This window comes from Tachyglossus aculeatus, chromosome 5 (genome assembly GCF_015852505.1).
Source record: "Tachyglossus aculeatus isolate mTacAcu1 chromosome 5, mTacAcu1.pri, whole genome shotgun sequence".
NCBI lineage: Eukaryota > Metazoa > Chordata > Mammalia > Monotremata > Tachyglossidae > Tachyglossus > Tachyglossus aculeatus.
The window spans coordinates 22,250,887-22,277,711 of NC_052070.1; the positions used below are offsets into that span (position 1 = coordinate 22,250,887).

Consider the following 26,825-nt stretch of genomic DNA (forward strand, 5'->3'; position numbering starts at 1 on the left):
GTGTGTGTGTGTGTTGGGGGGAAGACACGTTGGGGGCACAGAAACCACATCACCTCAAAATTCTGCTTCAATTTCCTTTCCCTGCACCCACTAGAGCAGAGCAGGCCCAGGGTAAATTATAGGTCTGCCAACTCTACTGCACTGCACTCTCCCAAGCATCTACTACAGTGTTGGGCGGATCGGTTGACGAAGATCACTGGAGAACCTTGAGGTTGGTGACTGGTCCTCAACTGTTCTCTCTCAGCTCTGCCCCCTTCCTCTCTGCTCCCATGGCAAAACTGGCCTCCCCAGCTCCTCAACACCTTGTGCTTGAGTCTGGCAGCAGCCTGGGTTGTAGGTGGCCCCTCATCTCTAGCTGCTGCTCATCCCTCCAATTCATCCTGCACCCAGCTGCAAGCAACAGCTGCTTCAACTGTCACTGGGATTTCATCACCTCATCCCTCTCCATGGATAATTACAATGGCTACCAAACGCTTCTGGAACAGACTGAAAGTCGTAATTAAGGGTTTCAAATCCCTTTAATGCCCTCATCTCCTTGATTCTTTCATCCAGCAGAGCAAACCTGCTTATTATCCTTCACTGTGACCTGCTCAAATTGGCCTTGAAAACTTTATTCACGTTACTCCCTCACTTTCAAATTACCACTCATCTCCTCTCTGTGAAAACACTTCCCTCCTCTCCTACAAAACACAGCTCGAGAATCACTCCCCTCGGAAAGCATTCCCAGACTCCTTCAGCAACACCTTTAGGATTGTCAAGTGCGAGTAATTGTTTATAACTCTATGGGACGGTACACTTAGCTGCTATTTTCTCCCCTCAAAAACTGTAAACTTACTGAGAGCTGGGAACGAGTGTTTCTTTTAGTTCTTCCTCCCAGGGCCCTACAAACAGCAAGGGCTCAAATATTAAGCCCACCCAAGATTACATCTTCCTGCAATAGCTATCAACAAATCAACTCTCTCCTTAGCTATGGCCGCTGCACCTCCAATCTCTTACGCTGCATTAACAATACCCCTTCTCCCTCTACCCTTGCAGAAAGAATTATCATTTTTACACTGGAATTCCTATTGGTTAGTAATAACACCAACAACAGTAATAATAATGGCATGTTAAGCGCTTACTATGTGTCGAAAACTCTGCTAAGCACTGGGGGAGATACAAGGTGATCAAGTCAGACACAGTCCAAGGTACCACATGGGGCCCACAACCTAAGGTGGAGGAAGAACAGGTATTGAGTCTCCATTCTACTGATGAGGAAACTGAGGCCCAGAGAAGGTAAGTGACTTGTCAAAGGTCACACAGCAGGGAAGTGGTGAAGCCAGGTCCTCTGTCTCCCTAACCAATGATGTAACCGGTAGGACACACTGCTCCTCTACATGCTACAGCTAAACCATCATTTGACATTGGATATTAAGCAGGGAACCTCTTATGGTTGACCTAGCCAGGACCTTGGTAAAAACTTTTATAAAAAAGCTCCTCTGACTGCTCAAAAAATGATCTCTGCACATGAAAAGCTCCATTCTAAATAAAACATGGCTGGCAAATCCAGTCCATCCACCCTTCAACTTCACATTAAGATCACAAAAATAATGTGCCTTCAGCTGGCTACAGTGCTACTTTAAATCGAGCACAAAAAGTGCCCAGCAGGAGGTGTGGATAAACTACATATAAGCATATAAAGATCTGTCATGGGAAAAATTAAATTTCAAGATTTTTTCAAAGGCTTTTTGTACTGCAGTTCACAATCAATTTGCCTTTCCAGAAAATAGGTCAGGCTACAGTTGTATCACTTGTGAATGGCCTGATTTCAGCGAATATAAAGCTTTTTCCCCCCCCTTTTAAATGATAATTTTCTGCTCTGTACTACAGAAGCAGTTTGGGGTAATGGAAAGAGCACAGGTCTGGGAGTTGGAGGACCTGGGTTCTAATCCCAGCTCCACTTCTTGCCTGCTGTGTGACCTTGGGTAAGTCCCCTAACTTCTCTGTGCCAGTTTCCTCATCTGTAAAATGGGGATTTAATGCCTGTTCTCCCTCCCCCTTAGACTCTGAGCCTCATGTGGGACAGGGGCTATGCCTGACCAGATTTTCTTGATCTATCCCAGGAATCAGTCCTGTGCTTGGCACTTAGTAAAAGCTTAACAAATACCGCAGTTATCATTATTTCTGATGGTGAAAGTTATACGATATTACCAGCAACAGCCAGGATCAAGGGTGACGACTAAAGGCAAAGAGAATCCCAACTACAATGACAGAAGCAACAGTCAAAAATGAACCAATGTCCATCTTTTTCTTAGATTTGGCTTCTGATGCACCTTCCGGAACCCAGTAAACACTGCCGCTTGAAAATTCAGAACTAAAACCATGACTTCTAAAATTTCCCCAATTTTAGGACTCAACTACATTGAAATCTCTGTATATTTTCTGAAAGAAAAACAAACATCGTAAAAACCTGAAGCAAACAGGAATAATTTTTCTTAACTGTGTTACAATAAAAAGCAATGTCTTAGATTCCAGGTCCACTGCACAGCAAAGAAAGGCAATAATTTGGAGTGGTTTAAGTATGTCTGCAAAGAAGGCATTCAAGATTCCAAATTCCTGCAATTTCCTAAATGAGACACTAACCTTTTAGAGATAAATTTCTGGGTGATAGAATTGCATTTGCCCTTCTGAAAAACTGAAGATGTGCAAAGGAGAAATCCCACACACAATACAAAAGTGAAAACCTTGTGCCAACCAGAAAGACAAATGGGCGGCTGAATGGTCTGTTACGAGGATGAGCAATGACGCTGCTCATTAAAATTTTAATTTATTCTTTAAAGCACGATTTTAATGATTTTACCCAGCCACTTTCCAAAGAATGATTGGCTGTGGGAAGGTTACATGCCAGGGTAACAATTCTTAATTTGATTTAAATAAAAGGGTGGAAGGAATGGGTTTGCGGTTCTTGAAAAAGCCAGGAAATGGGAGGGGAAGGAGGTATTGACTTCTCAAAGAAAAGCAGTCACAAATATTTCACCCTCAGATCTACCAGGATCTGGCCATAACACAGGGAACAACCCTAAATGAGCCAAGCCGATCCCAAGTAGCCTGGATCAGGGCCATTTAAATCTCTAAATCCCAGGAACTCCCCCCTTTCAAGCTGGCAGAGGGACGACCCGCTCAGTCCCTAATGAGCCGGGCTGACCACGAACCCGCCGTCTCAGAAGCTCCTGGGGCATTTCCGCCTACAACGCAGCGCCTCCCGCAACCGAATCCTGGGCCACTTCCCATTCAGACCGGACTCCAATCCGGCTCGGTCTTCGGAAATCCCCGTTCGGAGTCAGGACCAAGTTGAGCCTGGGCCACGTCTCGTTCGGATACTGGACTTGGGTCCAGCTTTGGAAGTCACTGTTCAGGGCCGGTACCGAGCTGGGCAAAGGTCCAAATTTCTGGGCTGGGTTCTAACCACCACTCACATTTGACTGAGAAGTTATAAAAAGGGGGGCAGTCTCCCACTGTATTATCACTTCAAGGCTCCAGGGTCCGGGAGTGGGCTTGGGGGCCAAGGGGAAAGATGCCTTTCTAAACCTCCCTGCCTACTCTCATCAGTGAGCAGTTCCGCCCACCATGAGATCAAAGCACAGTAGGAAGCCTGCTTAGCCAACATCTGGAAAAGCAGCGACCATGTGAACGTAGCTTAGCCCTTCCTGGAGAAGTGATGAACCCGAGCACTATTCCATCTCAGGAGTAATGGAATAACGCTTCAACTTCACTGAATCACTGCTGCCTTTGTAGCTATTACTCAGTTATTCCTTTCAGTATGTCTATCACCTACCCTGCCCTCTAAACTGTGACTTCCTTGTGGGGGAGGGACTGAATCAGTAACCTTCTATTTTACCCCAACACTCAGTTCACTGCTGTCACACTGTAAGCCCTTCAAGGCACTGCTACTAAGGAAGCCTGAAATGTTCATTACTATGTCATGCATTCTTTTATTTGTTTCCATTTCTTTTCAGGTCACAGTGCAAAAATACCTTCTGGGAAAAAAACAACAACAACAACAACAAAAAAAACCCCCACCAAAAAACAAAACACCAGCCATCCAAGTGAGTTGGTCTGTGTCTTCTGTTCAAAATATCTTCTGGTGGTTGTTGCTACAATGTCATCATCACAACTATTGATCATTTAAAGCATGAAAAAAGCATAAAGCATGTACTTCCCAAGCGCTTAGTACAGTGCTCTGCACACAGTAAGCGCTCAATAAATACGATTGAATGAATGAAAAATTTAACTTAACATTTGTTTAGAGTTTAAGTGCTGCATGAAATACTTAACTAAAGTTTTTCAAAAAGTTAAATCGTAATTCTGAAAGCTGACTTCTTTCAAAGTCTAGAATATATATGCTGTTAACAAAATTGAAGACTTCCTAAATTTAAGCTTTGAGAATTTTCTTCCTCTCAAAGTCAAAAAAAAGAGACTAGCAGCAAGAGCTACTGACAAAGTTCAAAGTAGCAGTACAAATACCATCATCAGCAATAGCCCCACCATTTAAAAGGTTAATTCTAGTATGTTTGAATAAACTTATCACCTGCTCACAAATATGCTACTGGGTTATTGCCTAAAGTAGGATACATATGGATAGCTGTAAAGCTAGGTGTTGAATTATCAGCAAACATCTGATTATCAATTAATTTTCTTAAAGGTTTACCTGTATAGTTGAATCCCCCATTATAAACTTTGCTCCTTCTATCACAGCCATATACGAGAATCTTAGCTGATCCGGAGTCTGAATAAGTCCCATTCGATATTTTCTCATATTCAATAATACTTGTTTAATGTTAACTGAAAAAGGGTCTTCTCTTTTTTCCATCTGCAAAAAGATTGATGATATTTTGAAGACATCTTGTGGTACAGACTTCAGGAAATAATGATGAACATGAAAAAGGTTATGCGCTTTCATCTGAGATAAACACCTCCAACTCAAAAAATGTGCTCATCAATTTCATGTCTGATTTTGGTGCACACCTCTTATGATACATGATTTAATACATGTTTTCTTCTTAAAAACGGTTAACACGCCACCTTCCATGACTGAAATTCTCAACCATACCCCAGCATCCAAATCTTTCGTCAGTTTAGTTCTGTTGTCAACAGAACCATTACTGATTCTTTTCGTTTTACTAAACGAGAGTCATAAATTCTGGACACTCTCAAGAGGAGTGGATTTCTAGCCTCAGAATTTTTCTGCATTTATAGTTGTAAAAAAAATAGATTGAAGGGCCTGAGATCTTTAAAAAAAAACAACGCTCCAGCAAGCTACTGACAAGAACATTGCTTCCAAACTTGTCCCAGAATGTTATTTGAAAAAGGAAAAAAAAAAAAAATCATGCTGCTACAGTATCAAAAGTATTTACTGAACATTTACTCTGTGCAGAGCACTGTACTAAGCTCTTGGGAGAGTACAATAGAGTGATAACTATCATTCTTTTTCAGGCACATCCAAGACCTGCACTTAATATTTTTGCAAGTTAACTTAGATGAAGATGCACGCAATGGTCAAAAAGGCCCAACTCATGAAAGCTAAAGCAGAAGAACAAAGAAAACTGAGGAGAGCGCAGCAATTTCACCTCAAGGCTAAACTGAAAAAAAAAAAAATCTAGGACCCTTTGGAGATGAAATGAAGGCTAAGAGGCATGACCAAAGTCTTCAAAATCATGAATTGTCAGAGGAATTTTCTCTCCCCAAAGCACTTGTATATATTTGTACATATTTATTACTCTATTTTATTTGTATATATTTATTACTCTATTTTATTAATGGTGTGTATATAGCTATAATTCTATTTATTCTGATGGTATCGACACCTGTCTACTTGTTTTGTTGTCTGTCTCCCCCTTCTAGACTGTGAGCCCACTGTTGGGTAGGGACCATCTCTATATGTTGCCAAACTGTACTTCCCAAATGCTTAATACAGTGTTCTGCACACAGTAAGGGCTCAATAAATGATTGAATGAGTATATATGTACATATTTATTACTCTATTTTATTTGTACATATTTACTACTCTCTTTTATTAATGATATGTATATAGCTATAATTCTATTTATTCTGATGGTATCGACACCTGTCTACTTGTTTTGTTGTCTGTCTCCCCCTTCTAGACTGTGAGCCCGTTGTTGGGTAGGGACCGTCTCTATACGTTGCCGATGTGTACTTCCCAAGTGTTTAGTGCAGTGCTCTGCACACAGTAACCGCTCAATAAATATGATTGAATGAAAGGAAACATGGAGTGGTGTCCCAGATCAGTCAATCAATTGTATTACTGACCACTTACTGTTTCCGGACCACTGTACTAAGCGCTTGGGAAAATTCAATTTAACAGGATTGGTAGCCCCATTCCCTGCCCACAACGAGCTTACACTCTAGAGACCACAAACACAAGACTAGGGGGACCTATTGAAACCTGAAGATTGTTTTTCAGCACTGTCCTAAACGCTGGGATGGGGACGAGCAAATCAAGTTGGACACAGTCCCTGTCCTGTTTAGGGTTCATAGGCTCAATCCCCATTTTACAGATGAGGTAACTGAGGCACAGAAGTGAAGTGACTTGCCCAAAGTCACACAGCAGGCAACTGGCGGAGCCGGGATTAGAACCCATTACCTTCTGACGCTCAGCCCTGGGCTCTATCCACAATGCCATTCTGTATTCTGGTCTAATCCAGGATGGCATTAACAATCAAGTCAGGCACAGGTAAGACACAATCCCTGCCCTACATGGAAATCTCCATTTAAGAGGAGAGAGAGAGTTTTTAAATAATGAGCCCCACGTTAAGGAGAACTCACGATGTATTCGATCGTATTTATTAAGCACTTACTGTGTGACAAGCACTGTTCTAAGTGCTTGGGATAGAACAATACAACAACAAACAGTGACAATCCTTGCGCACAACCAGCTCACGGTCTAGAGGAGGTGTATTTATTTACAACTTGACCAATGCTATATGTGTATGCGCAGCTGTTTCTTTAGGTAGCGCAGTGTGTCCTATCCAAACACATAGTCACTACTGGAAGAACATTCATTCCCTAATTCTTTCATTGCATTCCATCCAAAGCGCAGAGTGAAAGCACACACTCCAAGAGAACTTACTGTAAGTCATTCGTGCAACAGGAAAATGAGGATTTACAACTGGGGGAATAAGGGAAAAGGACGCTTAAACCAAAAATACTCAACAAATTCTTCTCTCCATATGTTGTACTTGAAAGAGATGAGGGGATACTACAAAGAAACAGTCAAACTATAGACAAGCAAAAATATTAATTTTTTTATGGTATTTATTAAGCGCTTACTATGTGCCAGGCACTGTAATAAAGTGCTGGGGTAGATACGAGATAATTGGGTTGGACACAGTCCCTGTCCCACATAGGGCTTTGCCTTTGTGGGTTTACAGTTTCGGCCAAGGCATTTGGCAACAAGTATTTCATAGGGTCTTCTGAAGCAAGGGATCTCTTGCGGAACTTAACTTTAAAAGAACTGCTTACAGGACTAAACTTACCTTTTCTAATGTGACATTCACAAATGACATTGTAAAAAAAACCAAATGGGAGGCCTGCGCTCCAACAGATTGACAACTGAGGCAATAACGGACATTTTAGAAGGAAATACCAATTCTAAAGAATAGAAAAATAAAATCATAAAAGAAACACTTACCAGAACAAGACATGTGTCTACCAATGAAAATGTCCCAGATCGCCCAATTCCTGCACTACAATGAATAACTGCCGGTCCATGTTCAGCATTCAAAGAGCCAGACTCTCTAACTTTAAACAAGAAGTTAAGGAACGACGCTGGTGATTCGGGAACTCCAAAATCTGGCCACGTAGTATAATGGAAGTGAGATATTGTTCTAGTCTCACCGCTCTATAAAATAAAAGGAAACAAAGTAAAAACAAAAGCTTGACTTTTGCTAAAAGATTTTGCTGCCCTCAAAATATCAAACCAGAGTGCTTCTATGCACAGAATATTAGTGTCACTGTTTTCCGAGTCAGAGTCAGTACACTTGTCCAATATTTGTCTCTGATGAATGCCCAACCTGGAACACCTGAGCCTGATTAGTTTTAAGGGTGTCCTCAGCACCTGCTCCCTTGAGTCCTAAGAGGTCCTCTCCTTTAACCAGAGCTTTAGAAAGGCTTCCCTCTCTTCAGCTTTTAAGGAAAACTTGGCAAAGCACTTGATAGGCTTCTCTCTGAAAGACAGCCTTTCATCACCACTCCTCTTGCCAACCTAAAATCTTATTTACAAGCACACACACACACAAAAAAAATTAGTACGCTGATCAAGGAAGCAGAAAATCTCCAGGAAGCCTTGGGCAAGTCACCTAAGACTGTGAGCACCATATGGGACATGGGCTGTGTCCAACTTGATTAGCCTGTATTTACCCCAGTGCCTGGCACATAGTAAATACTTAACCAATAGCATAAAAAAATAAAAAAGCATCCATGTCTCATCTCCCCATTTTCTAACCTTATTATGTCCACACCTCCTAAGCACTTCTATACAGATCTTTACAACTGATTGCTTCCTGTTTCTACAATGTATTTTACTGTGCCTCCCCCACTAGATTGTAAGTTCTTTGAGGGCAGGGATCATGGCTTTTTATTGTAATAATAATAACAATGGTATTCGTTAAGCGCTTATGATGTGCCAGGCACTGTTCTAAGCACTGGGGTGGATACAAGCAAATCGAGTTGGACACAGTCCCTGACCCATTTGGGGCTCATAGGCTCAATCCCCATTTTACAGATGAGGTACAGAGACGTGAAGTGACTGGCCCAAGGTCACACAGCAGACAAGAGGAGGAGCTGGGATAAGAACCCGTGACCTTCTGATTCCCAGGCCCATGTTCTATCCACTGCCCATGCTGCTTTTCCATTCTCCCAAGCACTCAGTATAGTACTTTGAACACCATAAATGCTCAATATCACTGATTGATTGGAGGCTGACAGCTTCAAATAAACGTCCTGAAATCATTATTTTGCCTTTGGAGACAAACCATTTACTGTGTTCCCTGGAGGATGTTTGTTCATCAGAGGCATCAGACCACAAAAAAGGATGGTCTCTTCTTTTGCCCTCAATTTTCCCGATCTCTCCAGACTTTCTCTTGATCTACGACTAGCAATTTTAGATTTGAAAAAAAATTGTTTGCTATCCCAGCCGCACCATTCCCAGGCAACGTGTACATATATGCATTATGTGCTCTACAAAGAATGAGTGCACAATAAATGCCACTGATTGATGTCTGCAGCAAAGAACTTATAAAGGCACAGAAGAAATCGAATACCCAGCCTGAGAAGCAGTGTGACCCTGTGGAAAGTGCAGGGGCTCAAGAGTCGAGAGACCTGGCTCCGCTACTTACCTGCTATGTGAGTTTGATCAAGTCCCTTTAAATGATCTGTGCCTCAGTTTCCTCCTACTAGGTGCTTGGCACATAGAAAGCACTTAAATATCACAACTTTTATTATGTTATAATATGTAATAATAATATATAATAAAAAGGAATCGGCAATAGCAGGATCAAAACATTACAAATGTGCTTTTCAACCCAACTTCATATCCTCAAGTGTCAGATATATAAAAGTATTACAACACACGTAAATCATGAGCCCAAAGCCTAAAGTTACTCTCTAGAAGGTTGTTGGGAGGAGGATTATAATAATACTACCCATAATAACAATAGTATCTGATAAGTTCTCACTATGTGCCAACTAATGTACTATGCACTGGGATAGAAACAAGAAAATCAAGTTGGACAGAGTCCTTGTCCTAAGTGGGACTCACAGTTTAAGCAGGAGGGAGATCAGGTATTAAATCCCCATTTTACAAATGAGGAAACTGAGGCACAGGAAAGTCAAGTGACTTGTCCAATGCCACAAAGCAAGCAAGTGGCAAAGCTGGGATTAAAACCCAGGTCCCCTGATTCTCAGGTCCATGCCCTTTCCGCTAGGCCATGATGCTTTCCAATTAATTTTGACTGGAATTTCCCCTTCATGTCTACTAACGTCTAATAAAACAAACACTCAAAGGAGAACCTGATATTTTTCTTGGGTTTTTCTACAATGCTCATCTCATAGCTTCAACGACCCAGGTACAGAGTCAATCCACCGAATAAAAAAAAACCAAAAAAAAAATTATTTGAGGAAAGGTTTACTTTTAACCAAAACATACCCATTTTAACTTCTTCGTACTTAAATCCAATTCAAACATTTTTCTAAGCAAAGTCCATTCATTCAATCGTGTTTATTGAGCGCTTACTGTGTGCAGAGCACTGTACTAAGCGCTTGGGAAGTGCAAGTTGGCAACACATAGAGACGGTCCCTACCCAACAGTGGGCTCACAGTCTAGAAGGGGGAGACAGAGAACAAAACATATTAACAGAATAAAATAAATAGAATAAATATGTACAAGTAAAATAAATAAATAAATAATGCTTAAGAAATTAAACCTTAAAAAAAATCCATCTCTTTACTGCAAATTATCATGTGTAAAAATGCAAATGGTTGTGACCTCAGGGTTTTACCCAGCTCTCAAGAATTCCCAGTTCTCAGAGTCCACCCGCCTGGTTGCCTCCATCAGTTCCTGGTTGTGAGCGCTACAGCTGGCTAGAGGTCCCTGATTTCTGGCTAGCTCATTATGGCAGTGTTCCTTCGCTTCTGGAAACAGCTTTTCCCCCAAGGAGGCTATCACAGTTTCACGCTCTTCTTCGTTTCTGTGCATGACTCAGACTCTCAGCCTAGTTTGATATTTCTCAGCCTAGTCCTGGAGCTACTTTTCGGAAGAGAGGACGGGTACAGGGGAAGGGAAAAAAAAAGACTAATTGTTTTGTAAATCTACATACATATGTGCCTTCCAAATAATCTCTAAGAATATCAAGGAGTTGTCTTCATCTTCTCAAAATATAGATTATCGCCCGCCCCACTACCATGAACAAAAATGCAACCCCAGCTTGATTTCAGAGCCATGATTTTTTTTTAAGCACTAATCCACAGAGGCTGTGTTCGGGTCGTCGTACAACTGCAAAAACACTTTGAAACTCTGAGCTGCCTCCTGGATCGTCTGCCTTCTCTCCTCCCCCCTTCTAGCCCATGAGAATGGGCAAAACCCAGTTTCCGGAGGCTGGGTGTCAGCGAGAGCGCTTGTTCCCCTTCCTTTACGAGAAGCTGCTCCTAAAAGGGCAGGAAGATCAACACCAAGTTTCTCTGAACTGGACAAAAGGCAAGTGGTTTGTGTTTGCCTTCTGATGAACCCTAGGCGGCCCCTTTTCCTTCCTCATCCATTTCTCTCTCTTCCTGCCACCCATCACCCTGTTCCTTGGTTTAAGAAGAAGAATAATAGGGGTATTTGTTTAAGCCTTTACAATATCAATCAATGGTATTTATTGAGCACTTACTATGCACAGTACACTGTACTAAATACTTGGGGGAGTGCAATACAACAGAGTTCTCTGCCCACAAGGAGCTTATAGTCAAGGGAATATGCCAAGCGCTATATTAAATGCTGGGGTAGAACTGAGATAATCAAGTCAGACACAGTCCAAGTCCCACATGGGGTTCATACTCTAAGTAGGAGGGGGAATGGGGATGGAGTCTCCATTTTTAAAATGAGGAACCTGAGGCACGGAAGTCAGAAGCAGCGTGGCTCAGTGGAAAGAGCCCTGGCTTTGGAGTCAGAGGTCATGGGTTCAAATCCCAGGTCCGCCAATTGTCAGCTGGGTGACTTTGGGCAAGTCGCTTCACTTCTCTGGGCCTCAGGTCCCTCATCTGTAAAATGGGGATGAAGACTGTGAGCCCCCCGTGGGACAACCGGATCACCTTGGGACCTCCCCAGAGCTTAGAACAGTGCTTTGCACATAGTAAGCACTTAATAAATGCCATTTATTATTATTATTATTATTATTATTATTATTATTATTAAATGGGCTTGACTACGGTCACACAGCAGGAAAGTGGCGGAGTCGGGATTGGAGCCCAAGGTCCTCTGACCCACAGGCCCATGCTTTTCCCACGAAGATGTGCTGCTTCCAGCTACCTGCCGCCCTGACTCAAGCAAGCAAGTGAAGAACAGGTGTCGGATTCAGAAGTGAACAACATTATCCTTCGCATAATTTTCACTTAAAGACATTAAAACAAGCGAAAGTACACTGAGGAATGTAGAAAGATGAACGAGTGAATTGTTTTTGTTCTGAAACACTGAATTTGGGTGTGAGGGTTAAGGGGAGGCTGGTGGCAATACTGGTTTCAGAGGAACAGGGCAACTCTTCTATTCTTTGATTTATTTTGCAACAAGTTTCTGAGTTGCTGGACAAGTGGTGTAGCTGTGGAAGAATTTCCAACTAATCTTCAGGTGGTGACTCCTTAGAGAAGCAGCATGGCTTCGTGGAAGGAGCCCGAGCTTGGCAGTCAGAGGTCGTGGGTTCTAATCCCGGCTCTGCCACTTGTCAGCTGTGTGACTTTGGGCAAGTCACTTCTCTGTGCCTCAGTTACCTCATCTATTAAATGGAGATTAGGACTGTGCGCCCCACGTGGGACAACCTGATTACCCTGTATCTACCTCAGTGCTTAGAACGGTGCTTGGCACCTAGTAAGTGCTTAACAAATAATATTATTATTATTATCAGACACTAATATTTTCATAAGGCTAAGTTTTAAGTGGTTCCAGGTTCTCAAAGCCCAGCAAGGAGGGGATGGATTTCTCTCTGGTTGGAGAATTTCACTATGCCATTCTACTTCTCAACAGAATATTAGTTCTGAGGTTCCTTAAGAACATCAAAACCATCAGCAAATCCTCCATCCAGTTCAGCATTTTGGTTTTTCCTGTAGCCATATGCTAGTTCCCCTCCTTGCCATCTATCCTAACTGTAGCTTGAGGCTGGGCTTTAGTCTAGTACCTTCTCTCCCCAGAGCCCATTGTTGGGCAGGGATTATCTCTATTAGTTGCCAAATTGTACTTTCCAGTGCTTAGTATAGGGCTCTGCACACAATAAGCACTCATTAAGATTGAATGAATGAATAAAAGGAGATTGGAAGTACCATGTTCAGTCAGTCAGTCCTATGATCCCATGCAGTTCTGAATCTGGACTTGGATCCTTCAGACTATTATGGGCAGGGACTGTGTTATAACTCTGTTATAATAGTACAGTAATACTGTACGCTCCGAAGAGCTTAGTACAGTGCTCTGCACATAGTAAGTGCTCAATAAGTGTGACTGATTGATTGACTGCCTGGGGCAATGTCATCAGAGGATACCTGAAGGAACCGCTGCCCTCCCTGGCATCCAACTTGTGGTTGTACCACAGAATAAGCTTTAACTTTGCTCCACTTCTAATGACCCTAGAATTTACCTCCATTTTCCAAATTTTTTAAACCCCCTATCTCAGAAATTCTCAGGCTAGAGTGAAGAGGATTCTTTCAGGTTAATATTTTAAGAGTTAAGGGTGCAGCACTCAAAGTTGGATTTCCATCCTCTTCTCCACAGAAAAATGATTCCAGAGAGTTTGGACTGTGAACCCACTGTTGGGTAGGGACTGTTTCTATATGTTTCCAACTTGTACTTCCCAAGCGCTTAGTACAGTGCTCTGCACACAGTAAGCGCTCAATAAATACAATTGATTGCTTGATATATAGTTTACAGGAGTTCAACAAGCCTTCTTCTCTGCCTCATTTGCAAAGTGGGACTCCACCTAAACAATTCCAGGCAGATGGTAGGTTGTCTTTCCCAAAAATACTCTCGGGACAGAGATTACACAACCAAAGTTGGTAGCCTGTTCCAATATTTCATCATCCTTGTTAGCTTATTTCTAACCTAAATCCTCTCTGCTAGGGCAATTTAAGCCTATTTCCTCTTGGTTTGATTCGGTGCGGAGGTGTGGCCCCTGCATTCATTCATTCATTCAATCGCATTTATTGAGTGCTTACTGTGTGCAGAGCACTGTACTAAGCGCTTGGGAAGTGCAAGTTGGCAACATCTGGAGATGGTCCCTACCCAACAGCGGGCTCACAGTCGAGAAGGGGGAGACGGACAACAAAACAAAACACAGTAACAAGATAAAATAAATAGAATAGTAAATACGTACAAGTAAAATATAGTAATAAATCTGTACAAACATATATACAGGTGCTGTGGGGAGGGGAAGGAGGTAGGGTCGGGGGGATGGGGAGAGGAAGGAGGGGGCTCAGTCTGGGAAGGCCTATCCTCCTCAAGGTAACCCTTAATGTACTGGAAGAAAACTAAGCCCTCCTTTTAGCCTTCTTTTCTCTGAGTGATTCCATCCCAGTTCTTTGACTGTTTTCTCACAGGTTCTAGTTACCACTGATGCAACTAGTTCTTCTGCTAGTTTTTGCTGGATTCTTTCCAGTCTCAAAGTGTGGAGCCCAGATTTGGGCATGCTCCTTAGGGGGCTTATCCAATGAGTTCTTTAGAGAAATGGGGCTTATTCTTTAGTTCTTCAGTCAATCACTTCCTAAAACAGGCCAAGATTGGTTCCAGGTGACTTGGTGACTTGGGTGACCTCTTGGGAGGGCGGGCCATGGACAGAGCAGGAGACTGTCAGGGCTGCTCTATTTGCCAAGTTCGGTAGGCAGGCCCTGGCAGGGCGCAGAGCTCCACATCTCTTTCTCCAAGCCAGAATTAAATTAAAACCGGCTCCTTCGGTGAGCCTCGGCGGGATCTGGAGATAAAGCGCAGTGGGACGTGGCTATTTTCAGACATCATTTAGAGAAACGACGGAAAGGTGACAGTGATGCAATCACACACCCCTCAGATTCGACAAGCGCTGACGGCAGTTTCCATAGATGTATCTTAGCATGTCGCAGCTTTAGTTAAGAGGACCGTACCATTTAAGGCAGACCGACGGATAGGCATAAATCAACTCAGGAGGCTCTCGTCGGCCAAACAATGAGGGACGGAGCAGGATGGTTAGCAGAAGCAGACTTTCCACCTCTCCCTGAAACTTCAGGCTGGGGTAATGCTGAATCACTTCAGGGGAGACTGGTCCCATATCCTCATTTTGGAGGATACAAGCCACAGCTGGTGTTAGCCTACCAGGGGATTTTTTTCACTAAGGAGGTCAGGAAGAGGTGAGTTCTAGACTTAAAAAACCCCCATCCCTGCATCAGAGACTCAGTTGGTGTTTTGTCCTTCGGCTGGAGTCAGCTCTCACCTTATTTCTTGATAATTCACTTCCTAAACGCCCTTCTTTGTCCAGATCTGTACTAAATATTATACTCTTCTCTGGAGTCAGCTCTCACCTTATATCTTGATAATTCACTTCCTAAACGCCCTTCTTTGTCCCGATCTGTACTAAATATTATACTCTTCACATTTGTCAAGTTTACCTGAATTCTGTTTCTGTCCTGAAGAAGTCAGCCACCCATTCAACTGGTGCCACTTCAATTCGGTAAACGTGCCCGAGCTGCTCCTGGAGGGGAGGAACCGTGTCTAACCACTCTGTGGTACCACACTTAGTAAGTGCTCAAATATCACTGATTGAAAATGGCAGTAGTTAATGGGCTAACGATGTGTCACTCGATTACCCTTCTGTCAACCCACCAGAGCGGGTCAGGCAGAAAAACAGTGGAGCTGCAGCACTGACTTTGGGGAACTTATGACTGTTGGAAGCAGTTAAGACACTGACGACAGTAACAGTGAAGGCTAGAGTATGTTTCTGCTGGAGGAAGTTATGACCTCTGTTTAGTTAATTTATCATTTTTGCTTGGTCACGCTATTTTAAGCTTGGGCATCCCCAATCTCTTTCTTCTCTGCCCCTTAAACTCTAAGTTTCCCCTTGTGCCAGGGGCAGTTTTTGAACATTACCCCTTTCTCCAATAACATGGTGATTATGATACGAGAAGCAGCGTGGCTCAGTGGAAAGAGCACGGGCTTTAGAGTCAGAGGTCATGGGTTCAAATCCTGGCTCTGCCAATTGTCAGCTGTGTGACTTTGGGCAAGTCACTTAACTTCTCTAGGCCTTAGTTCCCTCATCTGTAAAATGGGGATGAAGACTGTGAGCCCCCCGTGGGACAACCTGATCACCTTGTAACCTCCTCAGAGCTTAGAACAGTGCTTTGCACATAGTAAGCGCTTAATAAATGCCGTCATTATTATTATTATGTTCTTGCAAAATCCACTTGAAGGAGGTTTGGGGGGGAACAAAAAACATACATGTTCACACATGTTGCGGTCAAGCGGTTTCACACTTTCTCCAGTGTGGTTGGACTAACCTGGTTCCCTAACTCACAGACAATATTCCAGCCAAAACAGATACTGAAAACACGCACTATGGTAAAATGGCGTTTCTTACCTTCATACTTTTCCCCAGCCCTTGGTATGTCACTTTGCACAAAGACTATAGCCAACAACTGTACCATATTCACAGTCATACCCTCCCCAACTTGTTGATAAGACTATCACTGGAATGGCATTAAAAGCTTTCCGTAGGTCCTGATACCTTGCATTTATTCCTTCCCTCTACCCTGTGGGAGGATGCTAAAATGCTCTGGCAACACACCCTTCATAAAGTCAAACTGGCTACTGCTCAGGACCTAAAAGTACCTCTTTTAGGGTTCTTAAATTAGCTTCCCCATTAATTCTTCTATTACGTTTCCAGATACTGAAATTTAGTCGACTCATCTGTCATTTTCTGGATCATCTTTTTCAGCATATTCCAGTTGCCCTTTTCTAGTTCTAAAGCACTTCTCTAATCCTGCATGACTACCAACATTAACTGTCTCCATAATATCCTCCTTTAATTCCTTTGTGTCCTAGGTTCTGTCACCAAGAATAGTCATCTATTGAGTGTTTACTGGGTGGAGCGCTGTACAAAGCATTTGGGAAAGTACAGCATAAGAGTTGACAGATGTCATCCGTGCCCGCAAGGAGCTCACAGTCTAAAGCCAAACTGAAGAAGATCAAACTGGTTCCTTCCATCCTTTTGTTTGACTTTCTACCCTCCTACCAAAGGTGGTTATCTGATCACCATAGCCTTTCGGTACAGAGAAAAGAAGAAAAGTCACTAAACGTTTTATGATCATCATCAACAGGACAGGCCCGCAAGTCATCAGAATCCAGGGCTTATTCTAGTTCACCTTTCATTTTTAGACACTGCTAAATCTTCACTCTATAATCAATGTCCACAGAAGAGGTCTTTACCCAGTAATTTGCCCTCTTGTCTTGTGATTTACAGGGAGGTTAGGCAGTCTGTCTTGCTAAGGGTCCAGTATTTTCTCCCCAGCTCTATTTTTCTAGCATGCCACCCAGCTGACAATGGGCATCCTTCAACAGACACAAATCCCAAAAAGTCTCCTCTGCAGAGCTGGAGAGTAAATCAGGAGCTGATTAGCAGAATCAGCACTGGAAAATGACCCTCTAGATCCCTCCCCTCTTCCCTTCCTCTCAACTAAGGACAAACATGATATATCTGCAGAAAGTTAAAATGACCAGGTTAGTGATTAATGCCCTAATGCAAGGACAGACTCATTCCTATTCACGTTAGAAGTGTCCCTGAGAGGTTCAGATCCCTTCCCTTAGGGAGGAAGTGTGAATTTTAGTTATAATAAACTTAATGTGTTCAGTCACAGGGCTAGAAAAATCCTCAACATAAAAAAATTCTCAAGAAACCTGTATGACATGGCTAAACCCACTGTAGGTAAAACATGAACTAAGGCAAGGCATTCTTCTGATCTGATGATGTTGCTTTAAAAACACTAACTGATGGCTCACGTTTCTCGAATGTAAATATCAGAGGTTCAGAGCGTCTTTTACGCTATTTGGACTCCTATCATCAGATTCGATTGGAGGGATTGTGTTCTTTTTCTCCTTTTCCAAAGCCAGATTTGTCCCTAGGGGTACCTTATCATCATTTTCAAATGTAGATAGAAAACCCTAAATCTGATCTCAACAGACATTCTCTAATTTTCATCTTGAGGCAAGGTCACTTTTTTAGACTCACTTTAACAGTATAGTTCGGCTATCGCACAGGCTTGCATTATATGACTTGGGGAAAGGTCCTTTCCACAACACAAATCTATTCTGGGTAAGACATGATCCAAGTAGACTCAACAGAGGTACAGAAACAGTTAGGCACGAGTGCGTGGTCAGGGCGATATACTGCTCCACTTCCCAGCCCTTGACTCACACTACGGTACTCTGTGCTTACCGTATTAAATACTGTAAAGCTGCAAAAAAACCCACAAAGGAACAAGTGACAAAGATGTACAGCATTCTGCTGGTGGTGGACTTCACAGGAATCTGCATCGAAAAGTGTCAGTCACCGTGGAATCTTTGAACCATCCTCTAGCCCATTATTGCCCACTGAATCGGGGTTGCTATAACACAATTTTTCCATGACATGAGGTTCTTGAAGAACTGAACTTTCACTTCATAGAAAAAATGGCTATCATGGGATCAAAAGGGATGGATCACTACCAATTTACTCTGAATTCAATACGTGCTTTACTTCCTGGTAGGGCTTAGTGGATAGAGCACAGGCCTGGGAATGAGAGGATGTGGGTTCTAAGCCTGGCTCCGCCGCTCGTCTGCTTGTCTCAACTACTCTGTGTCTCAGTTCCCTCATCTATAAAATGGGGATTAAAATTGTGAGCCTTTGTGGGACAAGGACTGTATCCAATCCGATTATTTTACAACTACCCAAGCGCTTAACACACAGTACTTGCCTCATAGTAAGTGCTCAACAATACCGTTTGAAAAAATGGGGTATAGCTCTGTAAAGCTACGTGAAGAAACCTTTTTGCCGAATACTGTCAGGAGAAAAAAAATAATAATCACAATAATAATTTTGGTATTTGTTAAGCGCTTACTATGTGCAAAGCACTGTTCTAAGCGCTGGGGAGGATACAAGGTGATCAGGTTGTCCCATGTGGGGCTCACAATCTTAATCCCCATCTTCCAGATGAGGTAACTGAGGCACAGAGAAGTGAAGTGACTTGCCCAGAGTCACACAGTTGGCAAGCGGCGGAGCTGGGATTTGAACCCGTGACCCCTGACTCCAAAGCCCGGGCTCTTTCCACTGAGCCATGCTGCTTCCCAATAAAAAGTCACCTCCCAATTGTTCTCCCTTCTTCAGAGAGAGTAATAATAATTAATAACTATGGCATTTGTTAAGCGCTTACTATGTGCCAAGCACTGTTCTAAGCATTGGGGGAGATACAAGGTAATCAGGTTGCCCCACGTGGGGCTCACAGTCTTAATCCCCATTTTACAGATGAGGTAACTGAGGCACAGAGAAGTTAAGTGACTTGCCCAAGGTCACATAGCCGACAAGTGGCAGAGCCGGGATTAGAAGCCATATCCTTTGACTCCTAAGCCCGGGCTCTTGCCACTAGGTCTAGACTGTGAGCCCACTGTTGGGTAGGGACTGTCTCTATATGTTGCCAGCTTGTACTTCCCAAGCGCTTAGTACAGTGCTCTGCCCACAGTAAGCGCTCAATAAATACGATTGATTGATTGATTGATTGCTGCTTCTAACTCGGGGTTAGAGTTAGAGGTCAGGAGTTATCCACTTGCTTTCACGAGCTTAAAATGACGGAAAAATTGGATATTCACACACAACCCTTAATTTTCAACACTGATACAAACGCAGGAAGTGAGGGTCGAAGGAAGACGAAGCGAGGCAGCTAGCTTCCTTTCACTTGCCCTGATCCTGGCGTGGGTGAAGCGCAGATATTTTTGCCTGTTTATTTATAGAAGACATGATGTGTACCAAGAAATGAAAAGCTGGGAACCATTTCCTGGAAGAGGGAGTCAGCACAAAATTTCAACTGGGCCGTCAGGACCTCCATCAAAGCTTTCAGGCATTGAAATTAAACCCAATTGGTGTCCTATTTTGCCAGCAGAAACTGCAATCTCATTTGGAGAATTTCAAAACGACAGCACATATGAAACCACAACACTGGAAAACAAGGCATTAGGCCGGGAACTGAAACAGTAGAAGAGGCATTTGGCCATGTAATAATAAACCCAACAATACTCGGATCCTTGCAGACCTAACATCCTGCAAAAGTTTTCAGCCTAAAAAAGTTTCACCATCTTTGCCCACGTGGATGCTAGAGCAGTGATGTAAATATCGATGGCCTTCAGAAATGCAGAATCCCATGTTATAGTTTCAATTTTAAATAAAATTGTGTTTTGTGCATAGCTGACTTATTCTAGGCCCATCCAATTCCTTTCTGGGCCTAGCCCCAAGAATTGTGATAATTTTCATAGCTGCTGTACATACACACCAGCAAAATAACTCCTATTTGTTTTCTGACACCAGGAGGAAACCAGAGAGTAAATAACAGTGAAGCAAGTTGAAAGTTGCTTCCCTCAATCCCTTAGAGAACTCGTTTGCTTCCTCAGCTTCAACGGCCACCTTTACACATACGGCTCCCAAATCTACCTCTCCAATCCCAACTTTTCTCCTCTGCCCTTTCACATTTCCTCCTTCCTTCAGGACATCTTTATCTGGTTTTCCGGCTGACATTTCCACAGTTGAACTTCCCCATCTTCCCAACCAAACCCTCATCTCCCCCTGCCTTTCCCACCACCATCCTCCGTCTCAAAAGACCGTAACGTTGGCATCAGCCTGGACTCAACTCTGTCTTTCAACACGTAGATCCAGTCAGTCACCAAGCCGTCGGTTCTACCTTCACAACATCTCTAAAACCAACCTCTTCCTCTCCACTCAAACCGAGCCTACTCTCCAAATACTTGTCATATGCCACCTCGACTACTGTATCCAGCCACCTCGCTCACCTCCCAACCTCTGGCCTCTCCCTTCTCCAGGCCATACCTGGATACCTCTTCTGCTTGGATCCTTTTTCTGAAAAAATAATTCTGTGCACAACTCCACACTCATCAAAAACCAGCAATATTTGCCTGTACATTTCTGTGGCACACCAGAAACTTGTCACCACCAGTTTTAAAGCACACATTCACCTCTTCCCCTCCTACCTAGCATTGCTCCTCTCCCTCTACAACCCAGCCCTCACACTGTGCTCTTTCCAACACCAACCTATTTACTGTACCCCAATCTCATCTCTCTCACCGCCAACTACTTGCTTCCATTCTCCCTCCTGGCCGGAACTCACTCTCACTTCATATCGAACAGACCAGCACTTTCCCATTCTTCAAAACTCTACTATAACCACATTTCCTTTGGGAAGACTTCCCTGACTGATCTCATCTTTCTCCCTCCCTTCTACATCATCTATGCTCTTGGGTCCATACCGACTAAACGTTTTGATAATCACCCCAACCTCCCAGCAATTATGTACAGATCTTTATTCTTGGCTGTTTCTCCCCTCTGTAATTTGAATGTCTGTCCCCCTTCTAGATTGAAAACTCCTTGAGGGTGGGGATTGGGTCTACCAACTCTACTGAACTCTCTCAAGTGTCTAGTATATTGCTCTGCACACAGCAAGCCCTCAATAAATGCCAGTGATGAACAGAAAAGCTGAACTCACTAACCTCAAAAATGATCTTCTCATAAGGTACACATGCATGGTTTCATTTCTGAAGAAAACGTTAATTGGGCCTGAGATTTTAATTCAAAATTTTTGTATATGTAAGTAGTTAGGAATCGATAAATAACTCCAAGTTCTACTACTACTTTTAGTGGCATTTGGTAAAGAGCAGTTTAAGTAAAAAATTAAAGTCCTATAAATGTAGAAAATAGTAAGTCTTTTTAAATTCCTTTGAGACCTGTTACAGAGCTAATTTTAACATATTGCTCCCCAAATCCAACTGTTACAGTCCATCTATTTTCAAGTCTAGAAGATTATAGTAATCAAAAGCTCATCCTGTTTTGGGGGAGTCTCCTGGGGCAGGGAAATACAAGGGTGGTCGGCAGTAAAGCGGTTTTCCAGGAACCTATTAACTGGTTAGAGGAAAAACAGTGAAGGTCAAATGGCAATAAGCAATTAGGTCAGCAAAATAAACTTCTCTTCTAAGCCATCCTCTCCATACCGAGGCGGGCAGATAACACAGCTAGCGTCACGTCGTGCCTATCTGAAGTGATCCTATCGAACCGTCTCCTTCGACTCTCATATAGTGGGCCACAAACATAACTACCACAAAACAAACTGCAATGATTATCCTGAATGGGGTTGGATTAAATTGAAAGAGCAAGACGGCAGGCTGTGGAAGAGGGGCAAAAGCACCCAGCATAGAAAATGCTTGTTGCCAGTGACAAAATCCCACTCCACTTGGGAGGAGATACAGGCCTGATCTATGAATCCCTTCCCCAGTCCGCAGCTTGTACTCATTCATTCATTCAATCGTATTTACTGAGTGCTGGGTGAGCACTGTACTAAGCACTTGAGAGAGTCTAACAATAAACAGACACATTCCCTGCCCACAATAAGCTTACAGTCGAGAGGGAGAGAGAGCTTGTTTTATCTACAAGAGAAGGAGCAAAAACAAGTCAGAAGAAATAGCTGGGGCTTGCAACCACTTCCTGGCCTGTCCTGCCCTTCTATATGGCAAAAAGCTCCTTCCAACGGGCATCGCTGTGGATCCCCGGAACCTGGAGATGATAATAATAATAATAATAATGATGGCATTTGTTAAGCGCTTACTATGTGCAAAGCACTGTTCTAAGCGTTAGGGAGGTTACAAGGTGATCAGGTTGTCCCCCGGGGGGCTCACAGTCTTAATCCCCATTTTACAGATGAGGTAACTGAGGCCCAGAGAAGTGAAGTGACTTGCCCAAAGTCACACAGCTGACAATTGGTGGAGCCGGGGTTTGAACCCATGACCTCTGACTCCAAAGCCCGTGCTCTTTCCATTGAGCCACTCTGGGTAGATACATAGTCGGAAACAGTCTACGTCCCACCTGGGGCTCACAGTCTTAACCCCCATTTTACAAACGAGGAAACTGAGAAGTGACTTGCCCAAGGTCACATGGCAGACAAGTGGCGGAGCCGGGGTTAGAACTCAGGTCCTTTCGATTCCCAGGCCGGTGCTCTATCAACTAGGCCAAGCTGAACTCCCTCTTTTGAGTCTGTAATCCACAGTATTCATTCATTCATTCAATCATATTGCTGGAGCACTTACTGTGCGCAGAGCACTGTACTATGAAGTTGGGAGAGTACAATACAACGATAGACAGATACATTTCACTGCCCACAATGAGCTTGAGAATCATTTTTTAGATAAAAATCATTCTTTAGATAAAATAAACCTCAAACCTCATCACTGTGGGACAGGGACTGTGTCCAACCTGACAACCTTGTACCTACCCCAGCGTTTAGTACAGTGCCTGGCACATATGTGCTAATATGAGAAGCAGTGTGCTCAATGGAACCAACTATGGCCAATATGGCCAAATACGGCCTGCGGCCGTCAGCAACCAGTGCCTGCACCTGCCCGCTCATCTGGGATTCTTCCAGCCTAGCTGTAAAACATGCACAAGGGAGTAGAGCAGACCCCTCCCCTACGCAGGTCGTCGGCAAATATGCATGGCACATCCAGCCCAAGGTTCCCAATAAATTCCTTGGCTGTGTGGCTTAAAAGGAGACAGCTGCCCCTCCAATGCCACCTTGTCTTCCCTCTCCCTTGACAGTCTTCCTCCTCATCTGCTTCCTTCTTTTCCCCTTCTGCTCTTCTTTCCTCCAGGCCCCTTTCCTCAAATCCACCAGCTCTCCCCGCCTCTGGCCTCATCGTTTCCGTACTGGACAGCCTGGAACCCAGTCGGTCGGCCAGAATCACAGTTACACTCCTTAAGGCAGGTGAGGATGACAACGGGATACCCAAGGCACCGCACACGGTGAGCTGAAGTACTGAGACGCTAATCAGAGGGCAGAAGAAATGTTTTAAAGACATGGAGGCTCTCGTTCTAACGGTGCCACATCACTGAGGACTCTAAGGAGAGAGCAGAGGGCAGGATAGTTAGCATGGAGCTTGCAGAGCTCGAGATAAGGGAAGCAGAACAAACCTTGGGGAACTGTGGGTGCAAGAGGTGGAATCTAAAATAGTGGCAGGCGGACACTTGCCAAAGCAACCACAGCCAAGGATGAGCTCAAAGGGTGCCAAGGGTTGACGGAACTCGGTCGGACCGTGAGTACTAACTCTATGACCCCACCTTGGCCATGGTGCCCATGGGTTTCCAGCATCGGTGAGGGCAGAGCCATGGCTTTCACCCAGAGTGTCTTGACCTCACTCATCCCATATCGGACACGCCTGAAAGCTGCCAAACAGAGCAGAACACATACAAAACCAGGTATGATCCTTAAGCTTTTGGAAACCTATCGGCCATTCCTAAGCCCTATCCTGTCTGCTCCTGTTCATGGCCTTTTCACCCCCAGCAAGCCAATGGAAAAGTTGGCTCCTTGGACCTTTTCAGATACAGTCCGCGTTATGTTACGGGCAGGGAATGTGTCTGCTAATTCTGTTCTACTGTACTCTCTCAAGTGCTTAGTACAGTGCTCTGCACATAGTGAGTGCTTAAACAAATACAACTGATTGACTGATAGAAAGTTCACCTTGCAACTCAAACAGATATATTCAGGGATCAACAAGTGTGGGCTTTGACTGGAATAAAAATCAATGGGATTTACTGAGTGCTTATTCTGTGCAAAGCACTGTACTAAAATACCACTGGCAGATGTCCTGTGCTTCTGAAGCAAAGACAAAAGTGGTACCTAATGTCTTTTCTCAATATCTCTATCTTCCCATCTTAGGGTTTCATTCATTCATTCATTCATTCATTCAATCAATCGTATTTGAGTGCTTACTGTGTGCAGAGCACTGTACTAAGCGCTTGGAAAGTACAATTCGGCAACAGATAGAGACAATCTCTACCCAACAGCAGACTCACGGTCTAGAAATCTAGAGTTTGCACATAGGATTTCAAGCTCCATCTTCGTTTTTCACTTACCTCTGAACAAATGAGTATTTCTTGAGCATTCTGTACTACTACTACTAATAATAATCATAATACTAGTATTTGTTAAACTCTTAAGTGCCAAGCATTGTACTAGGTGTTGGAGTAAAAAGACACACAACTTGGGAATATTAGAAAAGACTGCCTTTAATTCTGTAGTGGGCTAGGCATTTGAGTCTTAGAGCTTCTTCTGCTGTTCTTTGAAGACCGGAGTATAGAGGCAGAAGATGGATAAGAGGATAAGAGCCTGTTTCAATCTACTCCATTACTGAGCAAAATCCTGAATTTCCTCTGACAGCCCCCACAAGTAGGCACATTCAAATGAAGAGACATGCACCTACTGGCACAAAGTGTATACACTTTGTGGGCCACACTGTCTCTCACAAGATGTTAGTTTTCACCGTCTTTAGCCATGGCCACCTCCTAGTCCAAGAAAGTTTGCTTGTAGCACAGCCCTCTCACAGCATCTGTGTCCCCTATGTATCCATCAAATTATAAGCCCGTTGTTGGGTAGGGATTGTCTCTATCTGTTGCCAAATTGTACTTTCCAAGTGCTCAGTTACAGTGCTCTGCACACAGTAAGCGCTCAATAAATACGACTGAATGAATGAATCCATCAGTAAAGCTAGAATACCAGGACACCAAGGAAGAGGGCTGTGGGGGCTGTTTCAAGCCTTGGGGGCCAAAGCTCTGGAGAAAAGACATCGATCACGGGGAAGAAATAAAAGGTGGTGACAACCAATTTCTAATTCAGACACCAACCCTCACACTATCTTGGGCTACTCTACCCTAAGAGATAACGCAAAGGTAGATGCAGGAGTGGAGTCTGTATATATGTTTGTACATATTTATTACTCTATTTATTTATTTTACTTGTACATATCTATTCTATTTTATTTTGTTAGTATGTTTGGTTTTGTCTCCCCCTTCTAGACTGTGAGCCCACTGTTGAGTAGGGACTGTCTCTATATGTTGCCAATTTGTACTTCCCAAGCGCTTAGTACAGTGCTCTGCACACAGTAAGCGCTCAATAAATACGATTGACGATGATGATGAGTCCAGATCTCCCCACCAGAAATCCCATGACCAAGTGAACGTGATCTCGAAACCATGTGTCTCCTCTTCCCCGCCTGCTGGGACACGCCAACCGCACCTGCCACGGCCCCCAAGGCGTGCCAACAGGAGCAGTGCAGGCAGTCCTGGAATCGCGGAAACACTGAAGGCCTCCAACCACAAGACTGTGTGACCTAAATCCCATACCGCACACCCACCCTCCACTCGCCAGTGTCCTTTTGGCCATCACCTGGCCAAGGAGAGCTGCACACCATGCAACTACAACTTCTAATTGTGGTGACAAACTTAAATTCTTTGAGGCCCCAGGCTGATGGGACTTTTGTTTAGCCAGAAAAGACCATAAGAACTGTTCTAGGGTTTTGGTGTTAGGGTGGATTTTTTACAATATTTGAAAGTTTTAATAGCTGGTTAATCTTTAAAATATGAATGCCTTGGGGCCGGTGCAGAGCGGGGCTGGCGGTGGGGGGCCCTCAAGGTCGTCCTGACCTGGCCCAGCTGCGCATTAACTAGCCTCCCTCCCAACTATGGTTGCTTTCTATATGTGCAGCCTCGAAACAGGACACCAATGGTTAAGTGCAGGATGAAGACCCTCGCACTCTCTCCCCACAGTCCGTAAGCACAAACATGTTCTGGGATGTTTCCAGTCGCCATTTGAGGTTGGCTGTCCAGCTGTAGCTCCAGGGGGACCAGTGCCCAAGGCAATTTAAAGTTGGGATACAGGCTCTTTACTAGTGAACACCTCAAAAATGCCCCAGTAGTTTCGCTACCTCCATCCCAAAATTCTGCGGCTTAGAATTCCCAGAAGCCCCGGGAAGCATCTAGGAGTCCCCACGCTACTCC

General features: G+C 43.7%; 1 protein-coding gene across 4 annotated transcripts in view; it reads right to left on the reverse strand.

The window, feature by feature from the left end:
• The window catches only part of PTPN2 (protein tyrosine phosphatase non-receptor type 2), a 101,645-nt gene that overhangs the window by 19,858 nt on the left and 54,962 nt on the right, over positions 1–26,825 (reverse strand). For all 4 annotated transcript variants that reach the window (XM_038746213.1, XM_038746210.1, XM_038746212.1 and 1 more), the window contains exons 6-7: positions 7,688–7,897; positions 4,688–4,849 (exon numbers count right to left, since the gene is read on the reverse strand). In XM_038746213.1, the coding sequence (XP_038602141.1) occupies positions 4,688–4,849; positions 7,688–7,897 (372 nt within the window). The remainder of the gene's footprint in view (positions 1–4,687; positions 4,850–7,687; positions 7,898–26,825) is intronic.